The sequence below is a fragment of the Megascapheus bottae genome, chromosome 20 (assembly GCF_031878675.1).
Source record: "Megascapheus bottae isolate mThoBot1 chromosome 20, mThoBot2.hap1, whole genome shotgun sequence".
In the NCBI taxonomy this organism is placed as follows: domain Eukaryota; kingdom Metazoa; phylum Chordata; class Mammalia; order Rodentia; family Geomyidae; genus Megascapheus; species Megascapheus bottae.
In genome coordinates, this window is record NC_143528.1 from 2,360,085 (window position 1) to 2,377,645 (window position 17,561).

General features: G+C 38.5%; 1 protein-coding gene across 1 annotated transcript in view; it reads left to right on the top strand.

Annotated features, from left to right (window-relative positions):
• The first annotated feature begins 5,717 nt into the window (after positions 1–5,717).
• Zmat4 (zinc finger matrin-type 4) overlaps positions 5,718–17,561 on the top strand; it is a 341,626-nt gene continuing 329,782 nt past the window's right edge. Inside the window, exon 1 of the mRNA XM_090353748.1 lies at positions 5,718–5,819. Coding sequence (XP_090209874.1) covers positions 5,718–5,819 — 102 coding nt within the window. The remainder of the gene's footprint in view (positions 5,820–17,561) is intronic.

The following is a 17,561-nucleotide window of genomic DNA, read 5'->3' on the forward strand; positions in this document are numbered from 1 at the left end:
TCAGGGACCAACTGTGCAGGGTGTTCACCCTTCGCTTTCATTTTAAGTATTTTCATGGGCTGAGGCAGTAGGGAGCAGATTCAGTGGCAATTCAGAAAGGCATCTAGATTAGAGGATTCACTTTAGGGTCCAGGGCTCAGTCTAGGCTTGGAACACTGACCCACACATAGTGGTTGAGGGACCTGTGAGCCTGCCACTCAACTCTTTAGACTAAGTGTTCCCATATAGAAAGAATTGCTACTTTACTCACTTCTCTGAAGGAATTAAACCAGGTGAGACACAGAAAACCCTCAGCACAGAGCCTTGCTGATGGGAAACCCTTAAGTAAAGTCTTCATTTCTACTGGGTCAAGAGCTTTTTCAGACAAGTTCAAGTACTATTGGGATCATCCTCAGTATTGGAGAGCTTGGAATCTCACACTGAACAGCAATTTTGAAATTTAGAAACTCTTTTCTAAGGGCAAGAAGAGCTCTGTAGTTGAGAATGACACAACTCTTACATCCTGTCCTTAAAGAGCTAGTGAAGGGGGGCTGGGAGTTTGGCCTAGTGGTAGAGTGCTTGCCTAGCATGCACATAGACCCGGGTTCGATTCCTTGGTACCACATACATAGAAAAAAAGCTGGAAGTGGTGCTGAGGCTCAAGTGGTAGAGCGCTAAGCCTTGAGAAAGTCCAAGGACAGTGTTCAGGCCCTGAGCCCAAGCCCAGGACTGGCAAAAAAAAAAGCTAGTGAAGGGAAGGTGAATGGAAAGTTGACCATTAGATCTCATAAACTTCATGGTAAAAGAGGCTCTAGCCTATGACAGAGGGAGGCCCAGCCCTGGGAGACTCAAGGTCAGGCTTTCTCCTGGTATGGGTCTGGGGTGGAGCAGATGGCTATGTGCTCAGGTCATTGGCATCCTTGGCTTCTGCACAAATGTTTCTTCCCTTTGTGTTCTTGGGCAGTAGGTCAGAGGGAGCTGTGCACTAATAGGAAGGAGTGTAGGTGGGACAGAGTTCTCTTCAAACTCTCTTGGGCAGTATTAGCCCCTTTTGACAACACAAATAGGTTCTACGCATTTTATAGTGTCGAGGGTACCAGCTGGCAGGAACAGTTGGCAGCTGTATTTCATGGATGGCAGCCATTTCTGAGGATGATATTGTCAATACAAATGAAGATTTCAGTACCCCGACCATGTTATCTTCCTTCTTAGCCTCTAATGTCATTCCATTTATTTCTCTTCTTAAATATTTACAGAATCCCTCTGAAAATAAGAGTAATAATAAAACAGATTCAATAACATCTCTAATAATGGTGGTGTTACTAGCTTCCTGAGTGTTTTCATAAGCCAGTCTGCTTCCTGCTTTATCTACTGCATCATTTCTAATGCTTGTAATAATGTTTTGAGAATACCTTCCCCCACATTTTACAGTGATAAACCAGAGCTCTGCAGGGCTATGCAACTTGCTGAACAATCTGATTAATGAATAATCAAGACTTTTCACTCTGTAGAGCCCTGCATGGGTCTTGAGATCTTTGAGTCAAAAGTTATTTTCACACTGTCAGAAATGAGGAATGGAATGAGGAATATTACTCTTTCCCATGAAGTTGAAGGTTCTGTTTCAAGCCTGCAATCAGCTCCTTAGAAGCCAAGAGGAAGGTGTCAGACTTTGATCTGAGAATCCTGAGTAAGGCCTTCTCTTGCATGGTGGGAAACACTAGGGCCTGGCTGTTCTTGCTCCTGACTCATTCCTTCCACTGAGGTTTTGCACTTCTTCCATTTCTTAAAATTTTTTTGTATTTTCCCTTACCTTGTGTTAGCCCAAACTAGACCAGCCAGTGTTTCCTATATATATTTTTTATGCCTACCGGTAGTTACATTTCTTTCTGTGCCAAAGAAGAGAATTGACTTCTGAGCTGGAAGAACTAATCTTATCCATATAGTGCCCATCCCATGTTAATCCTATCCATCTTTAAAAATTTAAACTCCTGTACAAACTCTTTGACACATTCCCTGTTAATCCTTACTGTGTTCTCATACCTCTTAACACCTTCCAGCAGCCAGATCCTACCTGCAATCGGATTATTAGATGCTTCTGGATGTGGGCCTTTGTGTCTCTTCTCAACCAGTGGTCTCCAGAGATTTGGACCCAGATATTGTACCCTTATGTTTCATGCACAATAAAGGCCCAATAACAACAATAGAACAAATAAAATCCTGTCCCCTCCATATTTCCTCTATTTATTAGACCTGAATGCATATATGATTCTTATACCACCACTGCTGCCCCCTGCATAGATATGTTATAATACAGACTCCTGGGACAGCAAAAGAGAACCTCATTAGACTATAGTGTAGATGCTACCTCCAATTGTAATCATTTTACTAAGTTATTGATGGCACCATCTTATATGGATGCTGAAGATCAATAGGTACTTTCATCAAGTTGTCAGTGGTGACTTGGGGATGTGCCATTGGAGCACGTTACAGCAAAAGAAGCCTTTCTGCTCATTGGGTCCAGATTCAGGTAATTAGAGCCCTTCCTTCTTTTCCATTGTCTCCTTCCTCAAATGTCTTGAAGTGTCACAGCATTGTACAGTAAACATGTTCCTACGTCACGACTCACTGGTTCTGGTAATTCCTATAGTCTTGATTGCTCCACATAATAGTGGAGGCATAGGTTTGTCAGCACCTTGGACAGACCCATGGAAGCTCCCTCTGTTTTACTGTTTTCTTTCATAACCAGTTTTCCTGTACTGAAGGCCAGTGAAACTGAGAACTCAGAAAAGGGTAGCAAATGGCAGTTCTTTCCTGGGAATTTCAGTCTTTGAATCATAAATAGGGCCTTCTGGTTGTCTAAAATGACTTACACAGAGAGAGTTCTCTTTTCTTTGAGAAAGGTCTTATGCACACACCAGCCTGACACTTGTCCACTAATTGCTTCCCACTGGAATTTAATGAGTTCAGGTATTTCATTCATGTCTCACAGATTCAGAAGGGTCTTCATTGCTTGTTTTATATCATATAGACTTGTTCAAATATTCCTATATAAAACAGTATAAAAGGCTACGATTTTTTTCCTTCAATTTTCTTTCAGTGTACACATTTTATATTCTGACTTTAAAGCTATTTCTGCTGCACAGCTGCTTTACCAACATGCAGATTCCTACAGACCCTGCTTGGTCTGATGTGTACCTTGAATATCCTTTCACAGTGTTTGAGTTCTGCAGTTGGTTGTATAATGAGGAAGGAGTATGCAGGGAGATTGGAGATTTTTATTAACCAGGTCACTCATGAATCTATCTTCGTGTGCTTCTTTATTAGAAATAGCAGGAAACACGATAATATTTAAATACAGCTACTTATAGAAACTTGGCTTTAAAAATACACTTTACTAAGTTTTCATTTCCAATTTGAATTTTTAAAATATTGTATTACATTTTCTGTTCATCAAAACTCATCTTTTTCATTTTCATTCTAATATGTGACTAGAGACCACTACAAATCACAGCAGTCATTGGAATGTCTTTGAGATTATAAAGAAGTCTAAAGAAGTAGACCATCTCTGGAATGCTCTATCTTTTTGGCACTGTCATCCAAGATGGATCACACTCAAATAAACACAGACCAAAGTGATGAGGCGAACAGAACTTAAGAGTATATCTTAGAGAATTGTCTTCAAAGACTAGAGGGTGGATACCTAATGAAAAGGGATCTAAACTATGCTGACAAGTATATAAATGACAAGTATAGTGGCGCAGTTTTTGATCCAATCCAAGAAAAACCTAATAAGTTCAACTTCTAGCCCCACTGGGCCAGTTGTCTTGTGAGGTAAGTGAAACTCAAGGCATGGCAAATGGACTCTTTGCCAGGTGGGGTCCACTCTACTTTTTTGAATGATCCTTTGAGCATAGCAAGTCCACATCAACTGTGAGACCGGCACTTAGTATCTGGTGTAATTAGTGGTTTCTTCGAAACAGAGGTACTTACTATTGTTTTTTAGATTGAATCTCTTTGAACTGCTAAAATACCAATACTCCTAAAGGGCAATTATAGCCAAAGCTAAAGAAAGAAAGCAGGTTTCAAGTTGTTCAGACAGGAAGCTTTTTATTTTAGTCAGATAAATTACCTATCGGGGTTAGCTATTTACATGGCTTCTTCTTTTTTTGCTAGTCCTGGGGCTTGAACTCAGGGCCTTAGCACTGTCCGTGGGCTTTCTCAAGGCTAGTGGTCTGCCACTTGAGACACAATACCACTTCTGGCTTTTTCTATGTATGTATGTATGTGGTACCATGAAATTGAACCTGGGTCTTCGTGCATGCTAGGCAAGCACTCTACCACTAGGCCAAACTCCTAACTCTTATGTGGCTTCTTAAAATGGCCAAGATCATTCATTTTATTATACTGCTTAAGACTTAGCAAATACTTTATCAACACTGGGATGTCATTAAAATATAATATTGATTCCTTTTGAATATAGGGAGTTTTATACTTTATACAGCACCTCCTTAGATGTTTCTTTCTTTGATCTATGATTTTTGAAGGAGGCATTGGTAAATATTATATCCACCTTAATGGAAGAAAACTAAAACATAACAAGCTTGTCTGTGTCATTACATGGTAGCATTAGATCTATGATAGGTCTGTGTGTGGAAAGTGGAATCATACCAGTTAGGTAACTTCTCTGGCCATGCTACTAACCAGCAATGTGGCTTGGTAATAAGAGGGAGTTGTTGCCAATGTGCGTACCAGATTGCTGTTGTCTAGGATCTCCCAATTCTCCTTGCTTTTTGTCTGGCTGGGGGGAGGTGAGATGAAGTGGTTGTTGTGTTGGTATATGTTTCTAGGTGGTAGCATGACTTTTTAGCTGTTCCATGGTACATTTCTGGCAGATTGCTTCACTCGTCTGATGTCCTTAGCTGCTTTTTGATGCAGTGTTTGGAATTGGAGGGTATCTTTAACTGCTCTGTGAGTTTCATTGTGATGTGGAATGGTGATGATAGCTTTGATTGATTTTAGTGACTCTAAACATAGAGGCAATGGAAATAAAGTTGAAGTTGCAAAGAGAGTTGTAATTTTATTTGATTTCATTTTTAAATTTTCTTTGTATATTTAGTGAACTCAAATTAGATTTTATATTGTTTGTATGGTAACTTGTTCCCTTGGTTAAAGAAAAGTGCGTTGTAGGAGTTTGTAAAAATAAAAAGTTATAAAAGCATTATGTATACTTTGTGATAAATGACTGCTATTAAATATTTGTTAAAACTCCCTGGCATGTTTTAATCTGCACATTACACATACTTTAAAATAAATTCAGCAAAAGATTGTAATATATTTGTTTATACATCTCTTGTGGATTTGGATTTGAGAGCCACATCATTCTAGTTTTTTGTTGTTTCAGATTATTTAGTTAATGTATGTCACATATGTAAATGTACTCTTACATTAATTCTTAACAAAACATTAGATGCATTTCTGGTTTATTTAACCAGAAAAATGAAACTGTATTCTTATTTTGTAGGGTTCCATTAAACCCTGATGGGTATTTATAAGGAAGCCATAAACTATCCTTGTTATCATTAATCACTAGGCTGACATCAAGGTCTGAAGAGGCTTTCCCAGCTGCTACCACCATCAGATCTGCTTATGGGCTCCTGGCTTTTCCCACAATGAATGACTTGCATTGCTGTCACAGTAATGGATTCACTTTTCTTTTCTTCTGGTTTTTCTTCAGCCTGATGAAGTCCTCCGACATCGATCAGGATTTGTTTACAGACAGTTACTGCAAAGTGTGCAGTGCCCAACTGATATCTGAATCCCAGCGTGTGGCCCATTACGAGGTAAGGACAGCTTTGCACATTCAGTCTGCTTACGAGGAAGAAATCCAGATTATACGATGGTAGCCTACTCCATTCTAGATTTCGGTGGGCTTTTAGAGCCCTTAAAACAGGACCTGAGCATGTGTAGTGAGAGATCAGGAATAATACATGTGTGTGGGATAGGGAGTGAGGGCTGGGGACATCATTCTGAAATATTGGCTGATTTTCAGATTCTTATTTTGCTCAAATACATATCTCAGAGACACATGGGCTTTCTCTACCTGATATGTCTGTTATTGCTCGTACTTGAAGTTTCTTTAATGTGTACATGGCAGATACATTACCTCCCTATCCTTTTCCCAACTATGACTCTGAAGGTGGGCTCAGATGTGTTTGTGAGCCAATGTGGGAAGTTGACCTCTGGGGTATCAGCTTCCATAGTGTCCATTTCATCCCTTCAGAATCCTCTACCTGACAGACAGCGCCTTACATTCAGAATAAAAGTTTCTGTTCCAGAGCTATGCGATGTTTCAAAGACCATGTGTTCTTGAAGGACACAATTTAGGAGCTTTGGCTCTTCAAGATGGAAGAACTGGTGACTGAAATTTGTTCCCCTTATTGAGAACAGAGTGAGAGAAAAGAGGTTGCTGTGTTCCAAGAAGGAATGAGATACCAGTGAGGAATGAGGAATGGGGAGCTGGGAATCCCAAGACACTGAATGCTGGCAAGGTGTTCTCTGACAGAGAACATGCACCAGTGGGAACAGCAGTTTTCAAGGGTAATAACTTGTAAAGGAGTTTCAATTGGAGGGCTTAGCCAGCAATTTTCTATATGTCTGACGAGTCTGACAAATGTCAGTTGTCAATGTCAGTCATCAGACTACTCTGGGTCCCAGATGCCTCTGTGCAACATGAATACACACACCCAAAAAGACAATAAAATGCTTTGCTTTTTCCTCTGAGTCTTTGGTGACCACAGGAGACCTACTGAAATAGTATTTGTGGAATATTTTGGAAGGTATGAGAATGAGAGTCATGCAAAATTATATTATTAACCAACATTATTAGTTCCTTTGCTGCAGTGGTTTGGTGAACTTAAATAAAACTTACTCTAGAAAATCTTCTATGAAAACCAACAATAGAACAGTTCCTCAGTACCTTTGTAAGACTGATTCTAGGGCCTGTGACTACTCAGGCCCTTATACAAAATAGTGCAGTATTTGCATAGAAAGAGTACTATCCTCTTGTACCCTTTAAGTCAGCTCTAGATTGCTTATAATATCTGTAACAAAGACTACTCCTCACCCTGTTTGCCTAGTGGCAGATTCAACTTTTAGTTTTTAACTTTCCAGAATGTTTCTAAATACTTTTGATTGGTGTCTAGGAGAACTGACAGATGTGGAAAATGTGGGCTGTTTATTCTTTTGATAAGAGGCAAAATAGTGTTGGAAGACACTTGAATTTCATTATTTAAAGTAGAATAAGTACATTTTTAAAATGTATATATGATATACATACGTATATATGTTCCTATATATTTGTATACATACATATATTTTTCCTTTTTGTGGTACTAATACAGGACTTTGCATTTATTTGGAAAGGTGCTCCACTACTTGAGACATGCTTTGGGACTTTCTGCTCTGTTTTTTTTTGTTGTTGTTGTTGGTGTTTGTTTTTGAGATAGGGTCTTGCTTTTTTCCTCAGCTGGCTTGGACTGAAATCCTTCTGCCTAATACTTCTTGTCATAGCTAGGATGGAAAACACTGTCATGAACCTAGACTTTTCTGTTGTGATTAAGTCTTGAGAACTTTTTTTGGGCCAGGCTGGCCAAGAACTACCATCCTTGCAATGTCTGCCTGCTTATGTTTTTTTTTCTTTTTAATTTAATTTTATTGTCAAGGTGATGTACAGAGGGGTTACCGTTACATGAATGAAATCCCTACTGTTTAGGGATATTTTTCTTAGCTCTGAAATTACCTAATCCTTGACTAAGCCTTTGGTTCACTTTTAACATTTTTTCTAAAGTCTTGAGAACAGAGTTTTTATTCATTTGATTGTAACTCTTCATAGTGCCTACATATTATAGGTATTTAGTTAACATTTGTCAAGAAAGAGTACACGACTTACAAAGTTTACAAAATACACTGCTAACAGTAATACTTTACTGTTTACAGATCTAGAAGCAAAATGTGAGAATATTGATAACATAATAAAAATTAAATATACTTAGCTGCTTGACTGAGTGTTCAGTTTTCCTTTTTTTTCAGTCAGTTGTGAAGTTTGATGTGTTCACATATATCCTCTAACAACTTTAAATACATTCCCACAAAACTGGGTCAAAAGTCTGAGTGATACCTCCTTCTTTCCTGTTCCTGATAAAGGTGGAACAGTTCCCTCCTTCTATGAGGATAACTTGCGTGTTCTTGGGATGGGAATATCACAGACAGGTTGAAGATCCTTATGCCATTCTCTTGTCCTCTAGCTTGGTTAGGACACTTTTAGAGTAGCTCATTTTCCTGTAAGGGGTTGAGTTGGTAAGTCTCAGGCCTCTGAGATCATTTGGAACTGGCATTTTTTGAGGGGAGGGATCATGGGGCTTGAAGTCTGGGCCTGGGTGCTGTCCCTGAGCTCTTCAGCTCAAGGCTACAGCCATAGCCCTTGAGCTCCAGTCCCAATTCTCATTTTCTAGTGATTAATTGGAGATAAGAGTCACGTGTTCTTTAGTGCTTGATCTGACTTTGAACCACGATCCTCAGATCTCAGCCTCCTGAGCAGCTAGGATTACAGGTGTGATCGTCAAATCCCCAGCAGTATTAGTATTAATAGGTGAAGGTGATTCTTAAGCTACCTGGGAAACATCTATGTCTTGATGATGCTCATCAATGTCATTGAGTGGAAAAACCAGTGTGGCACAAATACATGTGTGATGCTGAGGTTAAGACCTGGGAATTTTGCTACTGACTTCCTTAAAGCTGATCATCTAAAGCATTTTAGTTCTCCTTCCAGTTTAGCTTTGGGAGGTACTCTACAGTGTGTTGCTAACATTTTAGGGAATGAGTCCTCATGAGGAGCTTTTGTGGGCAATAAAGATTTGCTGGTGAATGTAATGATTTACCTAGGCTTCTTGGGTGGCTTTGACTTAGTGATTGCTGGAGAAATCTCATGGCATCTTCGAGGAATATTAAAGTGGCATACCTGGTGGGCTGAGAGGATGTCTTAGAGAGGATAGTAGGCAGAAGCATGTGTACACAGGTAAGAGCAGGTTGTTAGAGAAGCTGGGACTCTTAAATATCAGAGTCCACAAAACCCTAAATTATAGGCACTTGATTGTGGTCAGGGTATATTTCTAAGGGAAAGAACCTCTTTGGATATGACTTTGGCCATGAAGCTATTGTGTTAGCTATTGTGCTAGTGCTCTGAAGTAGGGGAGAAAAACAAAACAAATAGGCTAATGGTTAATAGCAGCATGGCCTATTTAACAGGATGGTCTTCATACAATGGGACAGCCAAACCTAGTGAATTGCTGATGGACCAAATCATTCTAGGTATATACATATATATGTATATATATACATATATATATATCCATTTGACATATGAAATTCTGATGTGAACTGGAAAACAGAATGGAATTAGTGCATTTCTTACTTTTCAAGCACTAATATAATAATGTGCATATGGAAAATATAATAAAAATATTGTCTCTGCTCATTGAGTAGATGGTTAAATAAACAGAACAAGTCTGTAGGCACAGAGGGAAAAAAGAGCTTTCAAATGTTAGAGATTAGAACCAGTTTCCTAGGGAAATAGCTTGTTTTAGTTTCCTGCAGAAAGAGTTGTTTGCTTGAGCAAAGAAGTGCCATATAGTCATCTTTTTCTGAAAAGTAGTAAGAAGAAAAATTGCTGAAGACAGACGATGGGAAATGAAACCAAAAGGATAGGAATGTATCTATCTTAACCTCTCATATATTTATATATATTCTAGTTCTCACATATGTATATATAAGATGTTATATGTATTATTTATTATACTAGACATAATAGTATAGATCTGAAAGGAAATTAAGAAGAATTCTTATTGAGCCAGGTCACATAAGGTCAGCCCAAATATGCCAGTGCTGATATTTTGTCCTTCCTTGAAAACCCATTGTGTTGTTGTGCCATAGGTCTAAATAATTGCTTCTTGTAAAGTCAGAGACTCAACCTTCCTGATAAGTCCAAACATGTTTGTACTTCTCCCCAAGCAAGCACGACTCATGCATTGAATTGTTTCATCTATTCCCTTGAGGACCACTATAGAGCTTTGGTCTTTGGCACTTACAGATCGTTGAGTAGGCTATGAAAGGAGGAGTGACTTGAGGAGAAAAATGGTGAGATCTCAGTGCCACCACTGTAAGAGGCAATGGTAAATGTTGGAAATTCATCTCTTCTTAGGGTACAGATAATAGTGTGTGTGTGTGTGTGTGTGTGTGTGTGTGTGTGTGTGTATTCATTCCAGGTATTTTTTGTTGCACTGATTATTTGTAAGATAAGGTTTTTATTCTTCCCCAAGAATATATGTGGACCATATCTTTCTTGTTTAGGTTTTCCACCACAGCTGGAATGACAGGCACATGCTACATGTAATCTCACAGAGTTTCCTGCTCCTGGCATTAGGAGCTGCATCCTGCTATTCTCAACTTCCAAGGTAGTTAGGACTATAAGCATTGGATGCTGTGTATATAGCAGTGGATTTTTTTGAGATTATGGAAAAGATAATTCTCCAACCCAATGAGGAGGTCTTATAGTGCCTTTGAGTCTTAATATAATGTCACTCCTGGTGAGTGAACCCCATTAGTCTATGATTGTTTACTCACCAGTGCAGCAGCAGGCATATCCAGTCTACAGAAACATGTAGACTCAAACATTACTATTTCAGTTGTTTTGCGTGCAAAGAGAACTTTGGCTGTTCTAATTTCTATTTAATCCAAGGGAAGAGCAAAAAATGATATTTTTTAGCTTTCATAGGTCCAGATAGAGAAGGGATGTAAGAAATATTGTGTGGATAGTGGCAACAAGGTGAAAATTAAGGCCGCTAGCTTGTGCCGATTAAAATGGCATGATATTTTTGGGCTAATGATACCTTTATTATAGTCTCTCTCACAGTGTTCTCAGCTTTGCTTATTCTTTTATCTTGTTGTCTGATATATTAGATTATTATTTATTAGATTATTGCTTGATATAATAGACTATTCTGACATATCAGCATTGTGGGCTCTGTAGCATGCTGTATTTTTGTAGCCCATTGGTCCCGCTAGGCACTGCACTGACTACATTTGAGCCTTGTCGAGGCTCACCCAGTCTACTTTCATCCTAGTCTTCAGACCAACCATGTGTTTCTGGAGGTGCATGGGCTACCTGAGCCTAAGTGATGCGTCCCAATAGCAAAATTCCTGGGGAAACTCCTTTTTACTGTAAGTTCAGAATCATGGTCCTAGGTTCTTCAGATCTCTTCATGTGATGCTATACTTAATTTTCCCTAAATATTACTATGTAATTATTGGTGCATATATCTGTGCTAAAGTAATTCTTATTATCAGAAGATGTTACCCTGTTCCTGACTGCCTGCTGGTGTTTTTCTTAGTTTCTTAGTTTGATCTATTTTATTAAAAACTACATAAAATTTGTATTATATATATATTTTTATTTCAGCAGGCCCAACGTCCTATCACACAAAATAAATTGCTAATGGAGAGGTTATGATAAAGTAGTAAGAACAGGCTAAAGAAAATACTCAACCCACAAATTGGCTTAAGAATTGGTGGTATATGGTGAGCTATTGGTTAAGAATATGTAGAGTTTGCTCTGTAGTTCTCATTTGTAGAAAGCAATATGATATTACTTAGTGGATTGTAGGAGCCAGGTCATATTCCTTGGGCCAGAAATCAATTGTATGCTTTTATCTAATTGCAAGGGAGTTGAGAATTTTAATTTAAATGTGTGGTGAAAAGGATGAGATTCAACAAACACATAGTATCATGTCACAGTTGATTCTACTGGTCTACTGGTGATCGTGTCTAGTTTATTTTTATTGAAATACATGGAATTCTTTTTTAAAATTATTGGGATAATGTATAGAGGGGTTCAGTTACATTCATCAGGTAGTAGGTGCATTACTTCTCGCACACATGTTTTTGTCCCCGTTTCCCTCCCTCCCCCCCTCCCATGGAATTCTTGTATTTTCATGGGAATAACCTTCAATTCATTTCCAGTCACAGTGACAAGCTTGAATTTCAGAATGTTCAGGAGTAGATGGAGCTCTAAGAGTTAATCCCTTTGGTTCGGTGACTTATGGACACCCTTGCCTCCTCTTTCTCTCCTCCCCACAATTCAGTGTGGTGCTGATAGAAGTAACATTTGCCATTCAGAAAAAGTGAGGATGAAGCCAAAGACCAATTACTGGTCCACAGCAAAATTGGCTTCCTACAGGGCCAACACTGGGAATTTTCTTTTTCACAGTTGGGGAAGATGTACAAACAGAATTTGATCGTCTTTCTTGGAAAGAAATTTCTGGTTATTTTTTTCAGTAGCCTCTGTGCATTTTCCCCTGTTATTGTCCTCCTGACCCCATCTAAAAAGCATTTCAAGACCTATAACTTCCTTGCCAGTTTCTAGCATTCATAGCCCACTTCCTTCCTGAGATTGGGATAAGGCTTACACAATGATCAGAGCCTTTCCAATTCAGGACCACAATTATTTTATTTTAGTATTACGATCCTCTCAGTAATGTAGAAAGTATGGGACTTACCTTTATTTATTTTTTTAAGAATGCTTCCTATGTCAGTAATTGTTCTAGACAGGTTGCAAAGATGTTTATTTTATTGCTGGTTTCTGTTTTTCAGTTTAATGGTAGATACCTTGCAGTTATATAAAACATAAAAAGTGGAAAGAACACTCCTTATCAGACTTTTGCCAAAGACCTGAGTCATGATATTCAATTGAGAAGTGCTACTGGTCCACAATACTTAGTCTCCCTGGTGTCCAGAAGCAGTTTCCAAATGCTGCTTCTGGCTTTCTAAGTTCCAAATTTCTAGATTATCTACTTCATTTTATTCCTATCTACACCTATCGAGTCAGTTACATTCTAAGACTTTTTTTTTCTCATGAAAAAACTGACCAAATACCAATAGCAGATGACTGTTAACAAATAATGTACATCCAAGCCCCAAGCATTCTGTTTTTCCTCCCCTCTGACTACCTTCATGTTCTACAATAAAACATCCATGTTTCTAGAAACCCAAGCTCAAGTAGCAGGTCATGTACTTTACAAGTTTGCAGGCAATATTTTTACCCATACTGTGTAGACTGAATCTGAAATAGTGGCGTCCTTTCCATTTACTATGCATCCACTTAGCTGATAGTCATATTTTTGTAGGTAATACCTTTAATTTCTATCTTTGGTAACGTTCTCAGCTCCTGGCATTGCCCTTAGTGTTGTTATGAAGCTGCTATTCATTGAGTGATGGGGAATGTGGATGGTTTCATAGGGCTTTCTAGGGACTGGTCATGGAAGTAACAGCATCATTTAAATCTCATTCTACTGACCAGAGCTCAATCCCATATTTTCTTCTTACAATAAATAAAGATGGGAAGTCTGGTTTCTTGAGGCAGAAATCAGGGCAAGAGAAAAATCAAGAGAAAAGTGAAACCAGTCTGATGAACACAGATTCACCCATATGCACTGACCGTGTGTGATGTGAGGGTCCGGGGTAGTGGTGTGCTTTTGGAAAGTTGCAATGGAGAGTATAGTTGAGGAAGACTGAGAAGGAGAGTAAAGGCTATGATTCCCAAAGGGAGGGGTTTTGGCAAACAAAATAACAGAACAAGTCTGATAATCTAGCATCCAGGACATTAGTTATGTAGAAACTGCAGTGGGTAATAGACTAATTGTGTAAAAGACAAAAGAACATGCTTTGAAATTACGGGTTTTTCTGAATTTCTCCCTGACTTTACTCTTCAAGAGGCATGTGAATTATGATTTGGAGCTGTGTCTTGAGTACTGTCTTATCTACAGGATTGCTCTCTCTGCCTACATTGTCCACTTTAGCTGTCGCTCAGGCTCTGACTACTGTTGGCTTTCAGGTGGTTAGCCTTCTGCCCTGTAGCACCCTCGCAAGTTGGGGACCTGAGAGCAGCTTCCCACAGACTCTCTAGCTACATGCTATGGCAGAGAGCTATCTGTGAGTAATCTGTAGTTTCTCAGTGTCTTTTTGAAATGGATATTTAAAAGAAATTTCAAAACCCAGTCATTTCTGATTGGCCAGCTAATTTTAGACATTTGAATCTGCTATTGTTTCAGGATTTGCTTCAACAGCAAATTCATGGTCAAGTTTAGCAATGACACAGGAATCTGTATATACATTTGTTGTGTTCATTCTCTTCTAGGTATTATTCTTTTTCCCTTATTTTACTTTAAGTCTATCCATTTTTCTTTTTATATTAGAATTCAGTATGTTCTGATAGATCTTAAATCTTTCAGAAAAATGTTAGGGTGCAAATGTTAGGGTAAATAATGTTTGTATTTTAACATTTTATTCATCTTTGAGCAGTAGTAAATTCATATGATTCAAAATTCAATAAAAATGAAAATTTTTCTCTTTTGAACCTTTGAAGGACTGTTCTAGACCTGGAGTCCCAATCTTTGCTCTGGACTTAGGAAGTTTCCCAGACCTCTAGTCCAAGAAATATTATCTAGCACATTTTACTAAATTCCATGGAACTATTGCCTTATTATCAGTCTTTTTCATAAGTACAGTTTCTTTCTTCAGGATTTCCTCATGTATTTACTCCCTACTACTCTTTGGCCCTAAAGCCAGCTCCCAAGCTCCCATATTTAAACCCTAGAAAGCCATTCAGGATGCTATTGTTTGTTTTCAAGCTCCTAAGCATTCCTTCCCCTCCCTCCCTTCTTCCTTCCCTCCCTCCCTTGCTCTCCCTCTCCCCCTCCCCCTCCCCCCCCCGTGTGTGTGTGTGTGTGTGTGTGTGTATGTCCATCTTAGTTCCATCCTGGGGTTGAAATTAGGGCCCCAGTGCTGTCTTCAGTTTTTTTGCTCAAGGCTAATACTTTACCACTTGAGCTTCACTTCCTGCTTTTTGGTGTTTAATTAGAGATAAGATGTTTCACAGAGACTTACTTGATTAGGCTGCTTTGGAAGTGCAACACTCAGATCTCAGCTTCCTGTGTAGCTGGCATTACAGGCTTTAGCCATTGGGCACAGCAGCAGTATCTTCTTTGTCTAGTTCATTGGAAAGCTTAGGCTTTCTTTATGCTTAGCTGCTAAATCCCACATTTCCTACCCCTGGAATAGGGTGAATGGTTTGTTTGTCCTCCAAGGACTTGGAAGATGTTAATATTATGAAGGAACCTTAGGTATATTCCAATCTCAAGACATGTGTTGACTAGTCTTGTCTAAGTCCATTATTCTTCCTGATTTTAGTTCCTTCTTTTGTATAATGGAGATGAAGGCTTAGGGGTGTGTCTCTCTTTTCCCTTTCAACTCTCTCTTCATGCTCATTTCTTCTTTGTGCTCCTCTGGGTAACCATTTTATTAGATTATGTATTTCTTATATACATTCTTTCAAATGTGTATAGTATTTAGCCCAGGCACTGTATAATTTAAATTTTACAATAGTTTAGATTTATAGAGAAATTGCAAATCAAGTATGGAAATTTTTGCATACCCATGACCCATTTTTACCCTATCATTCATGTCTCCATTACTATAGGAGATTTGTCAGTGAATGAGGCAATATTGATATATTACTATCACATAACACATGTTATGGAGTGTCAAGTCTAGACTTTATTTACACGTTCTTGTTTTTCCTCTTGTAGATTTTCCTCTTTTTGCAGTCACAGGATCCCATCCAACATGCCACCTTACATTTAGCCCTCATGTCTCTTTGTGCTTTCATGACTTTTTCAGACTTTCCCTGTTTTTGATGACCTTAACAATTCTGAGGATTACTAGAGAGGTGTTCAAGTACAATGATGCTCGGTTGGTATATTTAGAGTAGGCTTTGCATTCTTGGAGGGGAAGACCACAGAGATAAGACTGTGTTTACTTTACATCAAGGGTATATGCTATCAATATGCGTATTCTTTTTTTAATTGTTGGGGTAGTGTATAGAGGGCTTACAGTTATATTTGCCAGATAGAGTATACATTACTTCACATACATTGATACCCCTTGTCATGTTTTTGTTCCCCTTTCCCAATCATCCTGTTTTCCCCCCTTCCCTTTCCTATTTCAAATAAACAAATGTATATACAATATACCAGGTAACAAAGTCAGATACAGTAACCACATGAGATTAACCAAAGGGCAACAAAAGAGAAGAGAAATAGTACATGAGGAACAACAATCACACAAGATAAAGCTCTGGTTTCCATAATGAATTATGAAGTGTGCCTCAGATTACATTATAGAAAGGGAGAAAGAGAACAACTTTACAGTAAATTAATTTGACAATCACTACCTGAGCAAGTGATCAACAAGAAAAAGCATATTGACACAATGGAATTCCAGGCAGCCATCAGAAAGAATGACATCACCCCATTTGTAAGGAAATGGAAAGACTTGATTGTTTTGAAGTGTATAAATACCATCACGATGTAAAATTTATCTGGTATGGCTATTTCAGTCAGCAGTGGCTTTGGAAGAACCATCCATTTTCTTACATGTATGTCTATCTTGCTTCTAACTGCTTCAGTAAAGTGCATAGTGAGCATCTGTTAAATTTTTATTTTCTCATTATTTTAAGGATGGGTAGTCTGATGGCTGACACAAGCAATGCTATGTCAAGTATTCTTAATAGACTTTCTTTTTTTCATATATTTTTTATTGTAATTAATAGAAGGGTTACATGATATTTGCCAGATAGATGGTGCATTAATTCCCATACATTGATACCCTTTCACATGTCTTGGTCCCCATGTCCCTCCTCCCCACCCCCACCCCTCATCTTGCTTTCCTCCATTCCCTATCCAATTTCAAATAACCAAATACAAATGTATCTGATATATTAGGTAACAAAGTGAGATACTGTAACAATATGAGATAACCAAGGGACAGCAAAAGATATGAGAGATAACATAGTGCCTTAAGAACAACAATCATTCATTATATGGCTTATGTTTCTATATCCTAGAGATCCTTTCATTTAGCGTCCTACTATATGGCCTTTTGTATCAAGGTTTTGCTCTATTGCAAATCTCTGCTAGGAGAGCCCAAGGTTTCTACTGATTATGACAAATGAGGGAAACCATTGAGCCTAAGTTCCTTTGAGTCTGGCTTACTTCACTTAAAATGATCTTTTCTAAGTCTTTCCATTTTCTAAAAAATGGGGCAATGTCATTCTTTCTGACAGCAGCATAGAATTCCATTGTGTACAAATACCACATCTTGTTGATCCACTCATCAACTGAGGGACATCTGGGTTGGTTCCATATCTTTGCTATGGTAAATAGTGCTGCAATGAACATTGTTGTGCTGGTGGATTTAGTGTGTCTTTTTTTCTGGATGATTGGGTAAATGCCAAGTAGTGGAATTGCTGGGTCATAAGGGAGCTCTATGTTTAGTCTTTTGAGGAACTGCCATACTGCTTTCCATAGTGGTTGAACGAGTTTGCACTTCCACCAACAGTGTAGTAGTGATCCCTCCTGGCCACATGCCTTCCAGCATCTGTTGTTATTAGTATTCTTGATCCTGGCCATTCTAAG